Source organism: Culex pipiens, chromosome 3 (genome assembly GCF_016801865.2).
Source record: "Culex pipiens pallens isolate TS chromosome 3, TS_CPP_V2, whole genome shotgun sequence".
Lineage (NCBI taxonomy): Eukaryota > Metazoa > Arthropoda > Insecta > Diptera > Culicidae > Culex > Culex pipiens.
Genome location: NC_068939.1, coordinates 83,268,200 through 83,283,782, shown reverse-complemented (window position 1 = coordinate 83,283,782; position 15,583 = coordinate 83,268,200). Strand labels below are relative to the sequence as shown.

At 33.9% G+C, this 15,583-nt stretch overlaps 1 protein-coding gene across 1 annotated transcript in view; it reads left to right on the top strand.

Annotated features, from left to right (window-relative positions):
- Positions 1 to 13,409: 13,409 nt before the first annotated feature.
- Positions 13,410 to 15,583, top strand: part of LOC120423174 (fringe glycosyltransferase) — a 159,386-nt gene continuing 157,212 nt past the window's right edge. Inside the window, exon 1 of the mRNA XM_039586861.2 lies at positions 13,410 to 14,098. Coding sequence (XP_039442795.1) covers positions 13,943 to 14,098 — 156 coding nt within the window. The 5' untranslated portion in view covers positions 13,410 to 13,942. The remainder of the gene's footprint in view (positions 14,099 to 15,583) is intronic.

The following is a 15,583-nucleotide window of genomic DNA, read 5'->3' as shown; positions in this document are numbered from 1 at the left end:
TTAATGAATTTCTATTTTCTAAATATCACATCCCAAGTCCTTCACTGTCAAAAAAAACGTGCCCAAATACAACTACAGTAGTTGTTCGGTAATTGGGCGTAGTTTAACTGGGCGCTCGGTAACTGGGTCGTAGCCAGACTGGTGGCAAGCTTGTCAAAAAGTGTACCTCGCTCTTGACAGTCCATATAGGGTGAACGTTCCGTAAACTGGTTGCTCAAAATAGGGTATACATGCCACTTCTGGGTAAATTTAAAAACTAATTTTATTTTATGTAAATGTTTTCAATTTTTAAAAATAATTGTCGAGTTTATTTTTTGCAATATATTTAAATTGAGTTTATGGAATTGAATGGGACGTTAAAAACTAATGTAGCGCATAGTTTGGCAACAACGAGAACTCATTTCGTTTAGCGCAATTTCAACGTAATTCAGCGATTTATGTGACAGTGTTGTGGATCGTACATAACATGTAAACATAATACCGACAAACTGACTTTTTTACAAATATTTTTTCCTTTATAAGTTATTTTCGTAAAGCAATAGATTTTTTCAAAACACAACACGGTTGGATGACATTTTATTTAACTTATTCGTTAATTTTTTACAAAACTTATCCAAAATAATTCATAAAACATTTATTTTTAAATTATTTAACACAAAAAAAAACATTTTTTCATATGCACATTTGCTGTCACTTTTACCCTATATTTAGCGTCGGAAGGGTGAAGCGACCAAAAAATGGGGGCCACGGTCCAGCCAATGTGAGTATCACGGTTTATACATACGATTTGACAATCTTGCCATCAGGCTGGCCGTAGCGCAGTTAAAAAGCAGAAAAAAGTTAAAAAACCAAAACAAACCTAAACGACCGAGGGGTTAATGGGTGCAAAAATCATGTTCAATAAATAAAAAAACTTTTTTCAAACTTTTATTTAATTTCAAGTCACAATTAAAAAAATCTAAAAAGTAAGCATTGGAAATAAATTTGAGTAACTGTTATTTTTATATTTCATCTGGAAAATATTATGCATCGGTGGTCCCCACGTTCAGCCTCGGTTCAGCCCAGTTAGCGACAGCATTCGATGGCTGGGCTACGTTATCAGTCCAGTTACCGAACAAGTACTGTACTACCGTTTGGCTCTCACATATCCCCAAAACTCGATTCCTAAGATTTTCATCAAAAACCGTAAAAACCCCCGTTGCAAGTTACGGTTTGTGTCTCCACTAAACTAAGTAACGCTGCACCCCTCTGAGAAATGTAACGCCCTGATCGGTTTGATCTTTGGATGAAGTAGGGCTGATTGTAAGACTGATCGCGACGTTAAATTTCTCAGTGGGACGCTGGCTAGGTTGAGTAACGCTTACCGGCATTCGAGCGCTAGCGATCGCATGGATCTTGTCCGCTAGTGGAATGGAGATGGCGCGCAGTGCCAGTTTTGAACATGTTCCGTAGAGTAGGATGATCATGATTTTTTGAAATTATCGAAAATAATGTAGAATTTTATTTAATAATTTTTTTTATTTTTTTTTGTCCAGTGTTAAATTTTAGTTTTTTCCTGTCGAAATTATGACCAAGCTTGGCAATCTTGGAATATTTCAAATTTATTTGATTATAGAGTAGAAATAATTTCAACATTTAAAAAAACATTGAAATTTGAAAATTATTTGAAAAATTAAAAACTAGCCTTCAAATGTTGGGTCTGATTTGAAAATTTAGTTGTTTTTTGTTTTTGCTCTATAGTTCAGGAATTTTAAATTAAAAATCTTTGTTTTGCATTAATAGCTACTAACAGGAGTACAGTCCAGACTCGATAATCCGAAGCCTCGTTTATCCGAAGTTTCGATTATCCGAAGTTTCGATTATCCGAAGTTCGGTTATCCGAAGTTCGATTATCCGAAGGTTTGTTTGGGACTTCAGATAATCAAATCAAGAGCAAAACATTGTTTTATTTTGTTATTTTCTTATTTTTACCCAGGAAATTTTTATTTTTCCCGTGTTCAGGAGGTCATTTTGAGCAACATTTGTTCTATGAAAAACTTTACTTCTCTTGTTTTATTTTTTTCTTATTCTCTTTTTAGTATTTATAATTGCATTTATCTTGTTTAGTTTATGTTTGTTTCTGACAGTATTTGGCTAATTCTACCACCTTCTATCATTAACTTTTGTCTTTATAGTTTTTTAATGTTTTTGTAAACATTTTTCCTATTGTTTGCTTGTTTTTCATATTTTCTGCTATAAAATGATACCATTGTCATTTAAATTGTTTAAAAAAACGTAGGAGACAGTTTGGCACGGTAATAAATAACTTATTTTTGCATAATAAATCATAGGAAATTTTAGTGGAAAACACAGCCAAAAAAAAAAATTCAAACAGTAGCAAAGTCACATTAAGAAATTCACACTTCCAACCCCAAAATTTTCTAAAATTTTAATAGTTCTTTTTCAAGATCTTTTTAATTGTTTCACAACTTAAAAATTGTCACCATTATACTTCCATAACCAATTGAAGACATGTTCAACATTCCATTAAATCTCTTCTTAAAATGTTTCATGCTCAAAATTGTAATTGTTATTCAATTGGACAGATATTCACTTGAAAAATAATTTATAATACTATATTTTTGAATTTGTTGACAGATAATTAATTTTAATTTTTGCACACACATTTTGATTGAATTTTCCAATAACTTCGAACATTTGGCTTATTTTTTCAAGGATTTTAGATTTTTTCGTATTTTGGAGAAAAAAAACATCAGAAGTTAAAATTTATTTTTGTTATGGGAAAATTGTATTATTGACAAAATTACAAAAATGATTTTTTTATTTATGAATAACAATTAGTTAAAGATCTTTTGTACCAAGTATATTCTTTTCATTATGTTTATCAAGAAAAAATTATAACAAAAATCAAAAAAAAATCAAACCATCCACATTAACGACCCCCGGGTCTTTTGTGGTCTCTATTGCAAGTTTCTGCTCGAACCTAGGAGTCCGAAGGCTTGAATGGGGAGAGTACCCAAACCTCTTTTTACTCCAAGGAACCTTCCACCCCAGTGTTTGAACTGACGACCTTTGGATTGCGAGTCCAACCGCCGCCAGCGATTCCACCGGAGTAGGCTTGGTTTGGTGTGTTGTTTGTACTTATGGCATGGAGACGACTCCTACACCTGGAATGACTTAACGGCCTAACAACCAAGGCCGGGACCGACATTTTACTTCCTCATCCGATGGAAGGTTGTAGCAGATGGGAATCGAACCCAGAATCATCCGCTTACAAAGCGGACAGCGTAACCATTCGGCCACGCACTGCCACTAGGCAAAAATCAATCAAATGGTCAATCAAATTGATTTTTTCTTAGTATACAAAGAGACGAGTTGTTATTTTTAATTCCGATATGTTATTTAAATACCTTAACAGATACGTATTTCGTCTACTACTTTCAGACTTCATCAGTTTTCTTTACTCGACTATTTTTTTTTCGTTTTGGTAACAATGATAAAATTAAATATAAAAATCTAGCTCAAAATCCAAATTTCATCATTTCTGAACTCAAAATTTCTAACAAGTTTTATTCAAAGTGCCACCAAAAGCGTCATGTCAAAATTCAAAAACATTTCGCACGGCGATTGAAACACTGTTACTGGAAAAATGTTCATCAATTCCAAATATGTGCTTGAATTCATAGGATCACTTCAGATAATTGGTAAAGTTCAAAAAACCATCCAGGTCTTCATTTATTTTAACTGTCTGGTTAAAGATTCTGAGTGATTTACGATAAATTCTGTTGAAACAGATGTTTTATTTGTTTATTTTCAATTTTTTAACGCATTTGTACTCTAAAAAGGGCAAATAAGACTACAGAGAAACTTCTTTTTACGCGATGCGTTACGCGATGGAATGACTACACAAAAAATATGTGAATTTACTCGACACGGAAAAAATGAATCACATGCAAACTCATGTTTTAACGTATAATTTGTTGCAAATTTACATAAAATTGCATTTAAATTCAAATGTTCAATGACGTGCAGAAGTGTAACATCATAAATGATGTAACATTCGGAAATATTTTTTTGTGTGTAAACATTTTTGCAATTTTTTTAAAGCAATTTGTAGGTTTGGTCAGATCTTTTGAAACTTGCAAAAGTATTGTATGGTTGAAGAGAAATCAACGAAATAAAAAGCGTAACGCCACCGCGTAGAAAGAGGTTTCCCTGTACTTATTTCCATATCTGCATGGCAATTTTTTTTTAAATTTTAAAGGAAAATTAGTGTCAAAATTTGCAAAACTTCTTTTAAAGTCTTAACTTAATTTTGCCTCTTTATGGTGTTCATTAAAATTTATTATTTTTGTTTCTATGAAAAGAATATTATTGAAAATAAATTTAATTCTGTTTTTTACTATAAATATTTAAATATTTAGAGATTTTAACTTAATATTCCTGAACTTCCTAACAGTTCCAAAATAATCTCATATTCTTTCACTCATGCTCAAGTCCTTGCCTTTGCTTTTCATTTCAGCCATTTCCACCGTCCACCTTCGAATCCCTTCACCACCATTAAAAATGTACTGCACATAAATCGTTTTCCATTTTTTTTCAACTGCCCAACGCTCTCTGCTCCAACAATCGATCGCTCCGTCGCTCCTTCTCTTAACCCCACCCTCCCAAGCACAGAACTTTCACCGGGGCACGTGCTAAACCGGGTTTCGACCACGATCACCACCGAGGGGGGTTTTTCAGCCAACCTAACCTAACCCAGAAGGAGAGGAAAATTATCGCTGGTTCAAAATTGGTAACGGTAACTAAGTTTCGGAAGGGCCCCGTGTTAATTTGTAGCCGGAAAACTGGTTTTTTGGACATGTACTAAAAAAAAATCTTGCAAAGAAAAATAATGAAATGCCGATAATTGATAAGACAATCACAAAAGTTCAACAATCTAACGAAAGATAGAAATTTGCATGAAATTACATACCGCGAGCTCATGAACGTAAGGACCGTGCACCAACAACCAACGGCTGGACGGCATTGGCTCGAGCCAAAGTTTTATTTTTTTGTTTGCCCCAAAGCAGGACAGGATTCTTGACACGAGCTGATTGCTCTGCACAGAGCACCCAGGGTGGAGAGTAGGTATGCAATGCTGCCCGCGAACAATCACTCTCGATAGCGACTCGATCGCCGCGCACTGCTTGCCTACCTGATGTGCAAATGATCGGGGCGCATTTTATCGTCAACGTTACCGAGAGGTTCCTCGATTCACGAAGATTCGCTGTAAAATCAGGAAGAAACATACTCTCTTTGCATCTAAGTTTGAAACAAGATTATCCGATTGTTATGAAAGCAATACATTTTCACACTTTATGATAATTGTTAATTTGAAAAAAAATGTTTAAGCGATTTTATTGTAAATAAAACCACCGATAAAATTATCGTCGATAATATTATCATCGATAATATTATCGTCTATAATATTATCGTCTAACGATAACGATAATGGTTATCGTTAGGGTTAGTGAAATTTCACGATTTCGCGGACAGAATTAAGCGAGTGAATACCCTGGTTTAATTACTAATATAGGGTTAGTGATTTTTGACGATTTCGTAGATGGCGTGAAATTTATAAATTTTCTCAAATCATTTTTTTAAATAACTACTAACTACTAATAACTACTTAATAAATATTTCATCCAAAAAGACTATTTAATTAAATTTTATTAGTTTTCAATTAAAAAGCTTGAATATGTATGGCAAGTTGATATGAACCATTTAAAGAAATGTTTAGATTTTTGAGTTTTTTTAGAAACTAACTAAATTTAGTGATATTAAAGATTCCAGCTTTGCTTTATTCAAAATAAAATGAAGGGTTTTTTTTTATCTTTGGAATATCATTTTAAAAACACATCAATTTTTTAGGATATTCGGGTGGATGGCGGTTAAACAAGGGCGTCTGTGTGATGTGTCCCTACACTGCCCATGTTCGCATAAATGTTCCATATGCAAAATCAGCAATCTGAGAAAAACGCAAGGCAAGTTTGTCCCACACTGCGTGTTAAGTTTTCACGAAAAAACTGGATTTCCTCCTGATTTCTAAAACAAAGTTCTGGATGTTGTATGCTTTTTTGAAAGATCACTCGATTTTGAACAAAACTGCATCAATAACTCAAAAACGATGAAAATGCATATGGGACATTTATGCGATCAGGGGCAGTACACCTGTTACAAATTTCCGTTGCTTTGGGGGGATGGAAAATTTCTTTTCTTATAAGCACTGGTATTAGTAACAACAAAATTCGTACAAAAAAAACATGTGTACGTGGGTGTATAGATTACTGAACATAAGATGACGATCTGTTTGATCAAGCGAACACCTGTGAACTGGACCAAGCTGCCGGTGGGTAGGAGAATTATTCATTCATTCGGGTGGATGATTCCCGTGAAAGTTAATAAAAACTTTTTTTTTGTTTTCTTTTCTCATTTAGAATACAAATTTCGATTTTGTTAAAAAAAAACATTTTTTTAAAAATTGATTTTAAATTTAGTTTTTGAAAAGTGAGCTAAAACCCTTTAAAAACTGGACAAAATTATTAAATCTTGCATTGATATGAAATTCAATAAAATGTAAAATGATATAATAGAAGCAAATTATCGAAAACATTTGAGCTTTATTAGTCGAATATTAAAAGAGCAGTTTAGTAAACGAAAATACGCGTGCCCTATGTTTTGTTCCAAAATATATATAGAGCCCATCCATAAACTAGAAGGTTTTTTTTAAATTGGGAGATTTTTTTGTGTCGCGTTCAAATTTAGTGAAGATTTTTTTAGTTTATTGAAGAATAATATATAATGAAGCATAAAAAGTAGTTTCTGTGATTTAAACATAGGTTTTTCCGAGTTATTTTAACATTTTTCAAGTTCCGCGAAATTTGCGTGAAATTTGGTGTTTAGAATTTTAGATCCCCGTGAAATTTGCCATTTTCGGGCGTGAAAAATCACTAAGCCTAGTTATCGTTATTTCGATGATTCTACACGGAACAAAATCCGGCCGGTGGATCCGAAAAATTTTCGCGATCAATTCGAAAACATTGGATATTTTCGAAATCATGATTTTTTTTTGCGATTTTGGAAGAAATGTTTTCGCCCTTGAAACAAATTGTTTGCAAAATCGCAAACACCATGTTTCACTTTATAAGAGTTTTTTATTTTTAAATACTAAAATTTTCTCAAAATACCGTAACTATTCGAAAATACTCAAATTTCCAAAATATGCAATATGGGTATCAAACGAAACGAAATTTTGTATGCTTTTTTTTTGTTTTTCTTTAAATACTATTTTTTTACAAAATACCGATTTTTTTAAATTACTCATTTTCAAAATAAGCGTAAATATACCGATTATCCGAAGGCCTTGGCAAAATTTTACTTCAGATAATCGAATGACAAAAAAAAATTTTTTTCTTTGTCTTATTTTTTATTGTTGAGTTTAAGTATGACCTTAAGTGGTTTGAAATTGTTAAATCCAGGTTGTGTGTGTGTGTGTGTGTGTGTGTGGTCCAATCCAATACCCGCTAACCGGTAGCGAAATTATGGGAAAGTATAATTTTTATCAGACTTTGTATATGCCGAATGCTGATACAACTTATCTCAGTCCCGGGTATTAGGTGGTGATAGCCCTCGCGCTGCTTACAACGACCCATTTCAGAATGGCAGAGATCCTAGCGGCCCAATTCCGAGGTCGTTGGGCATTGTCCGGCCCCGCCTTAACATAGAAGCAAGCACCAGACGGATCCTTGATCTATCTTAAGACTCCCAATCCCTTCAGGCAAATCAGGGATCAGAGCGTATTTAATATGAGAAGAATACAACATGTTTTATAACCTTCAGATGGCCGACTGGTTAGAGTCCCAGACCATCAATCCAGAGGTGTGAGTTCGAATCCCACCTGATTCAGTTTCGTTTTTGTTCAATTCCTGATTCCAAATTTCAAAGGTACCGACCGGGATTTGATCCCTGAACCTTCTGCTTATGAGGCAGAAGCCGTAACCATTAAGCCACGGATCCGGTTCCGATTGTTAAATCCAGGTTGACAACCAAAATGGAGGTGATGAAATTTTGAAAAAATACATTTTCTTTTTTGATAGGCATTCAACAATTCAAATTTGCCTAAAATGGGGTTGCAGAACTGGAATTTGGTGTTAAAAGTAAGAAAATAAAAAAATATGAATAAAATATATTATTGTTCGTGATTCGATTATCCGAAGTTCCATGCAAACATTCGGATAATCGAAACTTCGGATAATCGAGTCTGGACTGTACTCAATTTATTTTTATTTGCCCATATTTATCAAACGAAACGAAATTTGGTATGCGTTTTCACTTTATAACAATTTTTTTTTTGAAAATCCTATTTTTTCACAAAATTTTTCGAAAATATCCAAATATACATAATTTGCAATATGGGTATCAAACGAAGCATAATTTTGTATACTTTTTTACGTTTTTGAAGTTGTTTTTATTTGAAAATACAAAAATTTTCACAAAATACCGTATTTTTTTGAAAATACTATTTTTTTAATTTGCAATATGAGTATCAATCAAAAAGAAATTTGGTTTGCCTTTTCACTTCATTATAGTTTTTTTTTGTAAAATAATATTTTTTAAAAAAATGGCGTATTTTTTTCAAATAACTCAAATTTTAAAAATTAGCGTAAATAGTACAAAGTTCTCAAATTTTCAAAATTGGCAATATGGGTATCAAACGAAGCGAAATTTTGAATACCTTTTCTTTTTATTACAGTTTTTAAAGGCCAAATTTTTCACAAAATACCGATTTTTTCGAAAATACTAGAATTTTTAAAATTTGATTCATTCAACATTTATTGGCTTCATATAAGATTTTGCAAATTATAAAAGTTTGTGTATTTAAAAACAGAATCGTCAATACTTAAAATTTTTGGAAATTAATGATTGCAAAACAACTGAACAGGCGTATAATGCTTTTTTTCATTCAAATGTTGACACCGTGGCCTGTAATTTAATTTTAAAATTTATTCTCCCTCCCCCCCCCCCCTTGACTTTGATCAGAGTCGAGGCACATATACTTCAAAAAATATTTACAACGGCCTGAAAAATAAATTAAAAATCCATTAAATATTTCGCATCCTTTGAATTATTTTTTAAATATGAGTATTTTCGTAAAATACAGTATTTGTGAGCTTTATTTGATATACATATTGCAAATCATAAAATTTTAAAGTACTTTCGAAAAAATACAGAATTTTTAGAAAATGAAATTCACAAATAATTCGACACAATGAATGTCACCTAATTAGCCTAATGAACATTTTGTGAAATTTTCTGACCTTCAAAATTATATAATGAAAAAAAAATATGTTTGCCTTTTCAAAAGCTTTGCTTGATTTTTATATTTTTTATCTGGGTAGATCAACACATTTTACAAAACTTTATTTTTTTTAAATTTGAAGATCGAACCAATAAAGTTTGTATGAATGTATGAAAAATTCAAAGTGTACGTGTTTCTGGGGATCCCAAACTTGCTTGTTTCGAGAAGCGTTTTTATTTTTTAAACAGAAATATTATTTAATTAAACTTTGATAGTACAGAGAATACAACTGATTTTATCCTCGTGCCAAGCCACTACCACGAAGCCGTGGACCCCTCCTAATTGGTCATAATTTGGCCCCTTGGGTCGTCACCGGTGCGGAAATTGATCGATTCGCGATCAAGAAACGATCCCAGCGAACCTCTGACCAAGGTCAATGACTCACTGGTCGGTCAAACCCCCGAAAGGACATCTGCTGGAATAGAACCACTCGAGCGGTTCAACAGAGGAAGAATAAAAACAGATGTTCACAGCAGGCAATTAGAATGGAAGTGACAAGTCGGAGAGAGAGATGTAAAAAACCGTAAGTCTATCGAGATGTGACACACTAGCGAGGAACTAGTGCAACTAACTAACACGTCTATTAGAAAACAGTTCAAGAAAGAGAAGTGAGGAGAAAAAAATGGAAAGGAATTTCACAGCAAAATAAAAAAAACATCTTGAAAGAATGAAGCCAGAAGCAGAGTAGGAAGCAAATCGGTGAAATAATAATCAATGAAACGATAATGCATTGTACGACCACCACCACCAGCCAAGCAAGAACAGCAACGACCACAAAAAGTGTGGAGAACCTGGCAAGCGCAAGAGAGAACCCTAAATGAACAATGAAAATGACGAAGAGAACGCGACGAGCGGCGAAGCAATGAACGAAAAAGAAAGAAAACGCGAAACGCGATCAAGTACCTACCACCATGGACGCATACAAGCAAAGGAAAAAACTAAGCACCACCGACCGCGGTGTATGATCTACATTCAAACGTAAAGTATTCGGATCGGTGCTGGAATAGGGTGGTATGCATCGAGCAATATTAATGAAAATAAATGTTTACGAAACAAAACCTTCTTTTTGATTTAAATATTTTCCTAATTGTTTCTTGTTTCTTGTTTCTTGTTTCTTGTTTCTTGTTTCTTGTTTCTTGTTTCTTGTTTCTTGTTTCTTGTTTCTTGTTTCTTGTTTCTTGTTTCTTGTTTCTTGTTTCTTGTTTCTTGTTTCTTGTTTCTTGTTTCTTGTTTCTTGTTTCTTGTTTCTTGTTTCTTGTTTCTTGTTTCTTGTTTCTTGTTTCTTGTTTCTTGTTTCTTGTTTCTTGTTTCTTGTTTCTTGTTTCTTGTTTCTTGTTTCTTGTTTCTTGTTTCTTGTTTCTTGTTTCTTGTTTCTTGTTTCTTGTTTCTTGTTTCTTGTTTCTTGTTTCTTGTTTCTTGTTTCTTGTTTCTTGTTTCTTGTTTCTTGTTTCTTGTTTCTTGTTTCTTGTTTCTTGTTTCTTGTTTCTTGTTTCTTGTTTCTTGTTTCTTGTTTCTTGTTTCTTGTTTCTTGTTTCTTGTTTCTTGTTTCTTGTTTCTTGTTTCTTGTTTCTTGTTTTGTTTCTTGTTTCTTGTTTCTTGTTTCTTGTTTCTTGTTTCTTGTTTCTTGTTTCTTGTTTCTTGTTTCTTGTTTCTTGTTTCTTGTTTCTTGTTTCTTGTTTCTTGTTTCTTGTTTCTTGTTTCTTGTTTCTTGTTTCTTGTTTCTTGTTTCTTGTTTCTTGTTTCTTGTTTCTTGTTTCTTGTTTCTTGTTTCTTGTTTCTTGTTTCTTGTTTCTTGTTTCTTGTTTCTTGTTTCTTGTTTCTTGTTTCTTGTTTCTTGTTTCTTGTTTCTTGTTTCTTGTTTCTTGTTTCTTGTTTCTTGTTTCTTGTTTCTTGTTTCTTGTTTCTTGTTTCTTGTTTCTTGTTTCTTGTTTCTTGTTTCTTGTTTCTTGTTTCTTGTTTCTTGTTTCTTGTTTCTTGTTTTTAGTTTTTAGTTTTTAGTTTTTAGTTTTTAGTTTTTAGTTTTTAGTTTTTAGTTTTTAGTTTTTAGTTTTTAGTTTTTAGTTTTTAGTTTTTAGTTTTTAGTTTTTAGTTTTTAGTTTTTAGTTTTTAGTTTTTAGTTTTTAGTTTTTAGTTTTTAGTTTTTAGTTTTTAGTTTTTAGTTTTTAGTTTTTAGTTTTTTAGTTTTTAGTTTTTAGTTTTTAGTTTTTAGTTTTTAGTTTTTAGTTTTTAGTTTTTAGTTTTTAGTTTTTAGTTTTTAGTTTTTAGTTTTTAGTTTTTAGTTTTTAGTTTTTAGTTTTTAGTTTTTAGTTTTTAGTTTTTAGTTTTTAGTTTTTAGTTTTTAGTTTTTAGTTTTTAGTTTTTAGTTTTTAGTTTTTAGTTTTTAGTTTTTAGTTTTTAGTTTTTAGTTTTTAGTTTTTAGTTTTTAGTTTTTAGTTTTTAGTTTTTAGTTTTTAGTTTTTAGTTTTTAGTTTTTAGTTTTTAGTTTTTAGTTTTTAGTTTTTAGTTTTTAGTTTTTAGTTTTTAGTTTTTAGTTTTTAGTTTTTAGTTTTTAGTTTTTAGTTTTTAGTTTTTAGTTTTTAGTTTTTAGTTTTTAGTTTTTAGTTTTTAGTTTTTAGTTTTTAGTTTTTAGTTTTTAGTTTTTAGTTTTTAGTTTTTAGTTTTTAGTTTTTAGTTTTTAGTTTTTAGTTTTTAGTTTTTAGTTTTTAGTTTTTAGTTTTTAGTTTTTAGTTTTTAGTTTTTAGTTTTTAGTTTTTAGTTTTTAGTTTTTAGTTTTTAGTTTTTAGTTTTTAGTTTTTAGTTTTTAGTTTTTAGTTTTTAGTTTTTAGTTTTTAGTTTTTAGTTTTTAGTTTTTAGTTTTTAGTTTTTAGTTTTTAGTTTTTAGTTTTTAGTTTTTAGTTTTTAGTTTTTAGTTTTTAGTTTTTAGTTTTTAGTTTTTAGTTTTTAGTTTTTAGTTTTTAGTTTTTAGTTTTTAGTTTTTAGTTTTTAGTTTTTAGTTTTTAGTTTTTAGTTTTTAGTTTTTAGTTTTTAGTTTTTAGTTTTTAGTTTTTAGTTTTTAGTTTTTAGTTTTTAGTTTTTAGTTTTTAGTTTTTAGTTTTTAGTTTTTAGTTTTTAGTTTTTAGTTTTTAGTTTTTAGTTTTTAGTTTTTAGTTTTTAGTTTTTAGTTTTTAGTTTTTAGTTTTTAGTTTTTAGTTTTTAGTTTTTAGTTTTTAGTTTTTAGTTTTTAGTTTTTAGTTTTTAGTTTTTAGTTTTTAGTTTTTAGTTTTTAGTTTTTAGTTTTTAGTTTTTAGTTTTTAGTTTTTAGTTTTTAGTTTTTAGTTTTTAGTTTTTAGTTTTTAGTTTTTTTTTTGCAATTTCACCATTGCTAGATGTTTTAGCTTATTTTATCTTCAAGCTCAATTCAGGCAAACGTTGAAAAAACGATTTATGAGTTTCCACCTGCTACGCTCACTGCAATCACTCAATCGCCGCAACGATCTTCCACCCGATCATCGACAAATCGATCTCCGCCGAACGTCGCTTCACTCGACGAAACGCCGATAACAGCCGCCGCCCGCAAACAACAACTCTTTACCTAAACTCACCTGCGCACGAAGCGCAATCCTCTCGCGCCACGATCACCGGCATTTCTCTCTCTTTGTACTCTCTTTTTGTGTTTGAGCTATTTTGTTATTATCTTTCGCACCATGACAACCGAGAGAGGCGGCGGCGGCGGCCCGGTTTTGAATGGCCGATGATCGTTTCGAGAGCGCATAATTTATTACGAGAGCGGTATTCAGTGAGCGTGACGTTGAGATGTTCCTAGTGAGGAGAGAGCAAACTGCTTACCTGCCTTAAATCTGAAACCGAAAGAAAAAATCGCTGATAATGCGCAACGTTCTTCGGCCATTAAGCCATTTCTCTCTTGTTTCGTCCGCTCTCTTCGCTTGTTATTCTCTCTCGCTTCACGCGATCGTGTCGCGCGCGCTTGTTTTGAACCCCGCTTTGCGCAACCGATCAGTCTCTGGTTGACGTTGCTTGCGTGAGGAGGGTTTCGCGCGCCTGTTCGCCTCGGGTCGACCAATCGCGTTCTAGCGCTAGTTCGTGTTTCGTTCTGAGAGTGAGGGGAAATTGGATCCGTTTTAGGAGGAAGAGGATTTTGCTCCCGTTTCGCGCGTTTTGGATTATGATTTTTGAGAGGGGGGGAAAACAGTGAAAGATTTTGACAAGTGGTTGGTGCGTTTGTTTACGTGTTTTGTTTGTGGATTTGTGACGGTTTTTTGGTGAGGGGGTGAACAACAAACGAAGAGTATCGTGAATTATACGGGCCACTGAGAGTTGATGTGAATTGATAAAAGCGGCAAAGTGAAGTGATCAAAGTGATTGTAGCTAATGATTCCAATGATTCAATCAACCAGTGCATAATATCTCAATATTGAACAAGTGGCGACTGAGCCGGAAGAAACTGGATTAAGAGCCCTGGCTGTCAAAATTGCGCCGATTCTGCTGCCTGCACGTCAAAATGCGACTGTCCCTGCGGAGGACGGGCAGCACGAAGCAGCTTCTATGAGGTGCCTTAGGAAGAAGATGAGCCAGGTCTTCTCGCTGACCCACCGGTACAAGCGGACTCTGCAAGCAATGGCGGCCGGCACCTTCCTGATCTACATGACGCTGGTCCTGTACCAGAACGTCTACGGCTACAACGGGGGCAATACTGTGCAGGTACGGTCTTCATGGTGTATCTACGGCGGTTACTGTCCAGTATCTTGGATTTTCGACATCTCTCATAAAACCTCTGCAAAATTTCGAAACAACGCCAAAAACGATTTAATTTGCCCGAGAATTTCAGCCATTTCTCGACCACTTGCCGTGGGTTAAGTGTCAGGCAAAAATTTGAAAATTTTTGCTCTCCTTCCACGCTTATCGTGCATCCTGCCATGTTCCGCGAACCGCTCCAACTAACAATCCGGAATCACGCAACGTTCTGGCAGTTCGTCCGTTCCTCCCTACCCAAGTGTCCTCAACCGTGGCGACTCCCTCCACCAAGAAGCAAAAACAAGCACCGCCGACGGTGTTGTTTTTTCGCTTTTTGTTTTTAGTATAGATTCTCTCGCGGACCTCGGAATATATTAATACCATTTTGGCCCCGGCAGCTAGCGAGGTTTCAGTCTGGATGACGACGATCTCTTGTGGTTTTGGGCCCACGAGATTGGACCGCGATCGGGACCGAAGAGGATCAATGCACTTGATCTGTGCCCGTAAGCGGTGACGATCGGACACAATGCCCGGACCAGAGCGGACTCTGGCAGTGCCGACAATTGAGTGATTTGGATGTGTGCGGTTTCTGGCCCGGACTCGTCGGGGTCGTCGAGTTGTCCGATGCAAATTTGTGATGGATGACTGGATAATGCCCGGGTCTGACTGGAGTAATTCGCTACGCTGCATGACAGCGTTCAGCTGCGCTTGACCAGCGCTCAGATATTGGAGCTTAACTCGATCAATACCTCACAGGAATGAGGCAAGTCGAAGGACTTAGCATTTCATGATCTTCTTGGGGGTCTTCGCTAACCTTAGAAATTGATTTTCAATCTTCAAAAAGTTCCTGAATTGATTGTTTACATCTGGAGTTCTCCAATTCAACAGTAACAATTCAGTAGGGCGTAACATCAGATGTAAACAAATCGGATAATTCTAACCTCACTGATGTAACCATTTCATGAAAGGTGTTTATTCCAAAATTTCAATCCTTCCATGGAGATATTCATTCGTTTGACCGCATCGGCGGTCCCCATCAAAGTCCGCAACTTTGTCAGAATTCTCCAGCCCAAAACTGATTATTTTTCGCGTCGAAATTATCCTCGCAGCTGGATGTCACTCCGCTCGGATTGTTCAGTGGGTAACAAATTGCAAATTGAGTCAATTTTCGATCACGAATTGGAAACGCATTCGTGCTCTTCGTCAAGTTTGTATTTGCGAGTTGTGCAACAACTGCAACTTTTGCACCAAAACAAGTTTGTCAACACTTGGGTCCTGTTCTCTTCTATACCATCGTTGGGTAAATGGCACGGAAAAGTCCTCCTTATCTTGGCCGCCGAAAAAGGGGAAAGTTTTTGGGCCGGGAGAGATAGTTTATCATAATGGATCGTGTCGTTGTTGTTGACTTGTTTTTCGAGGGTGGTGATGAAAAAGATGATGAAGTTTTGGGGA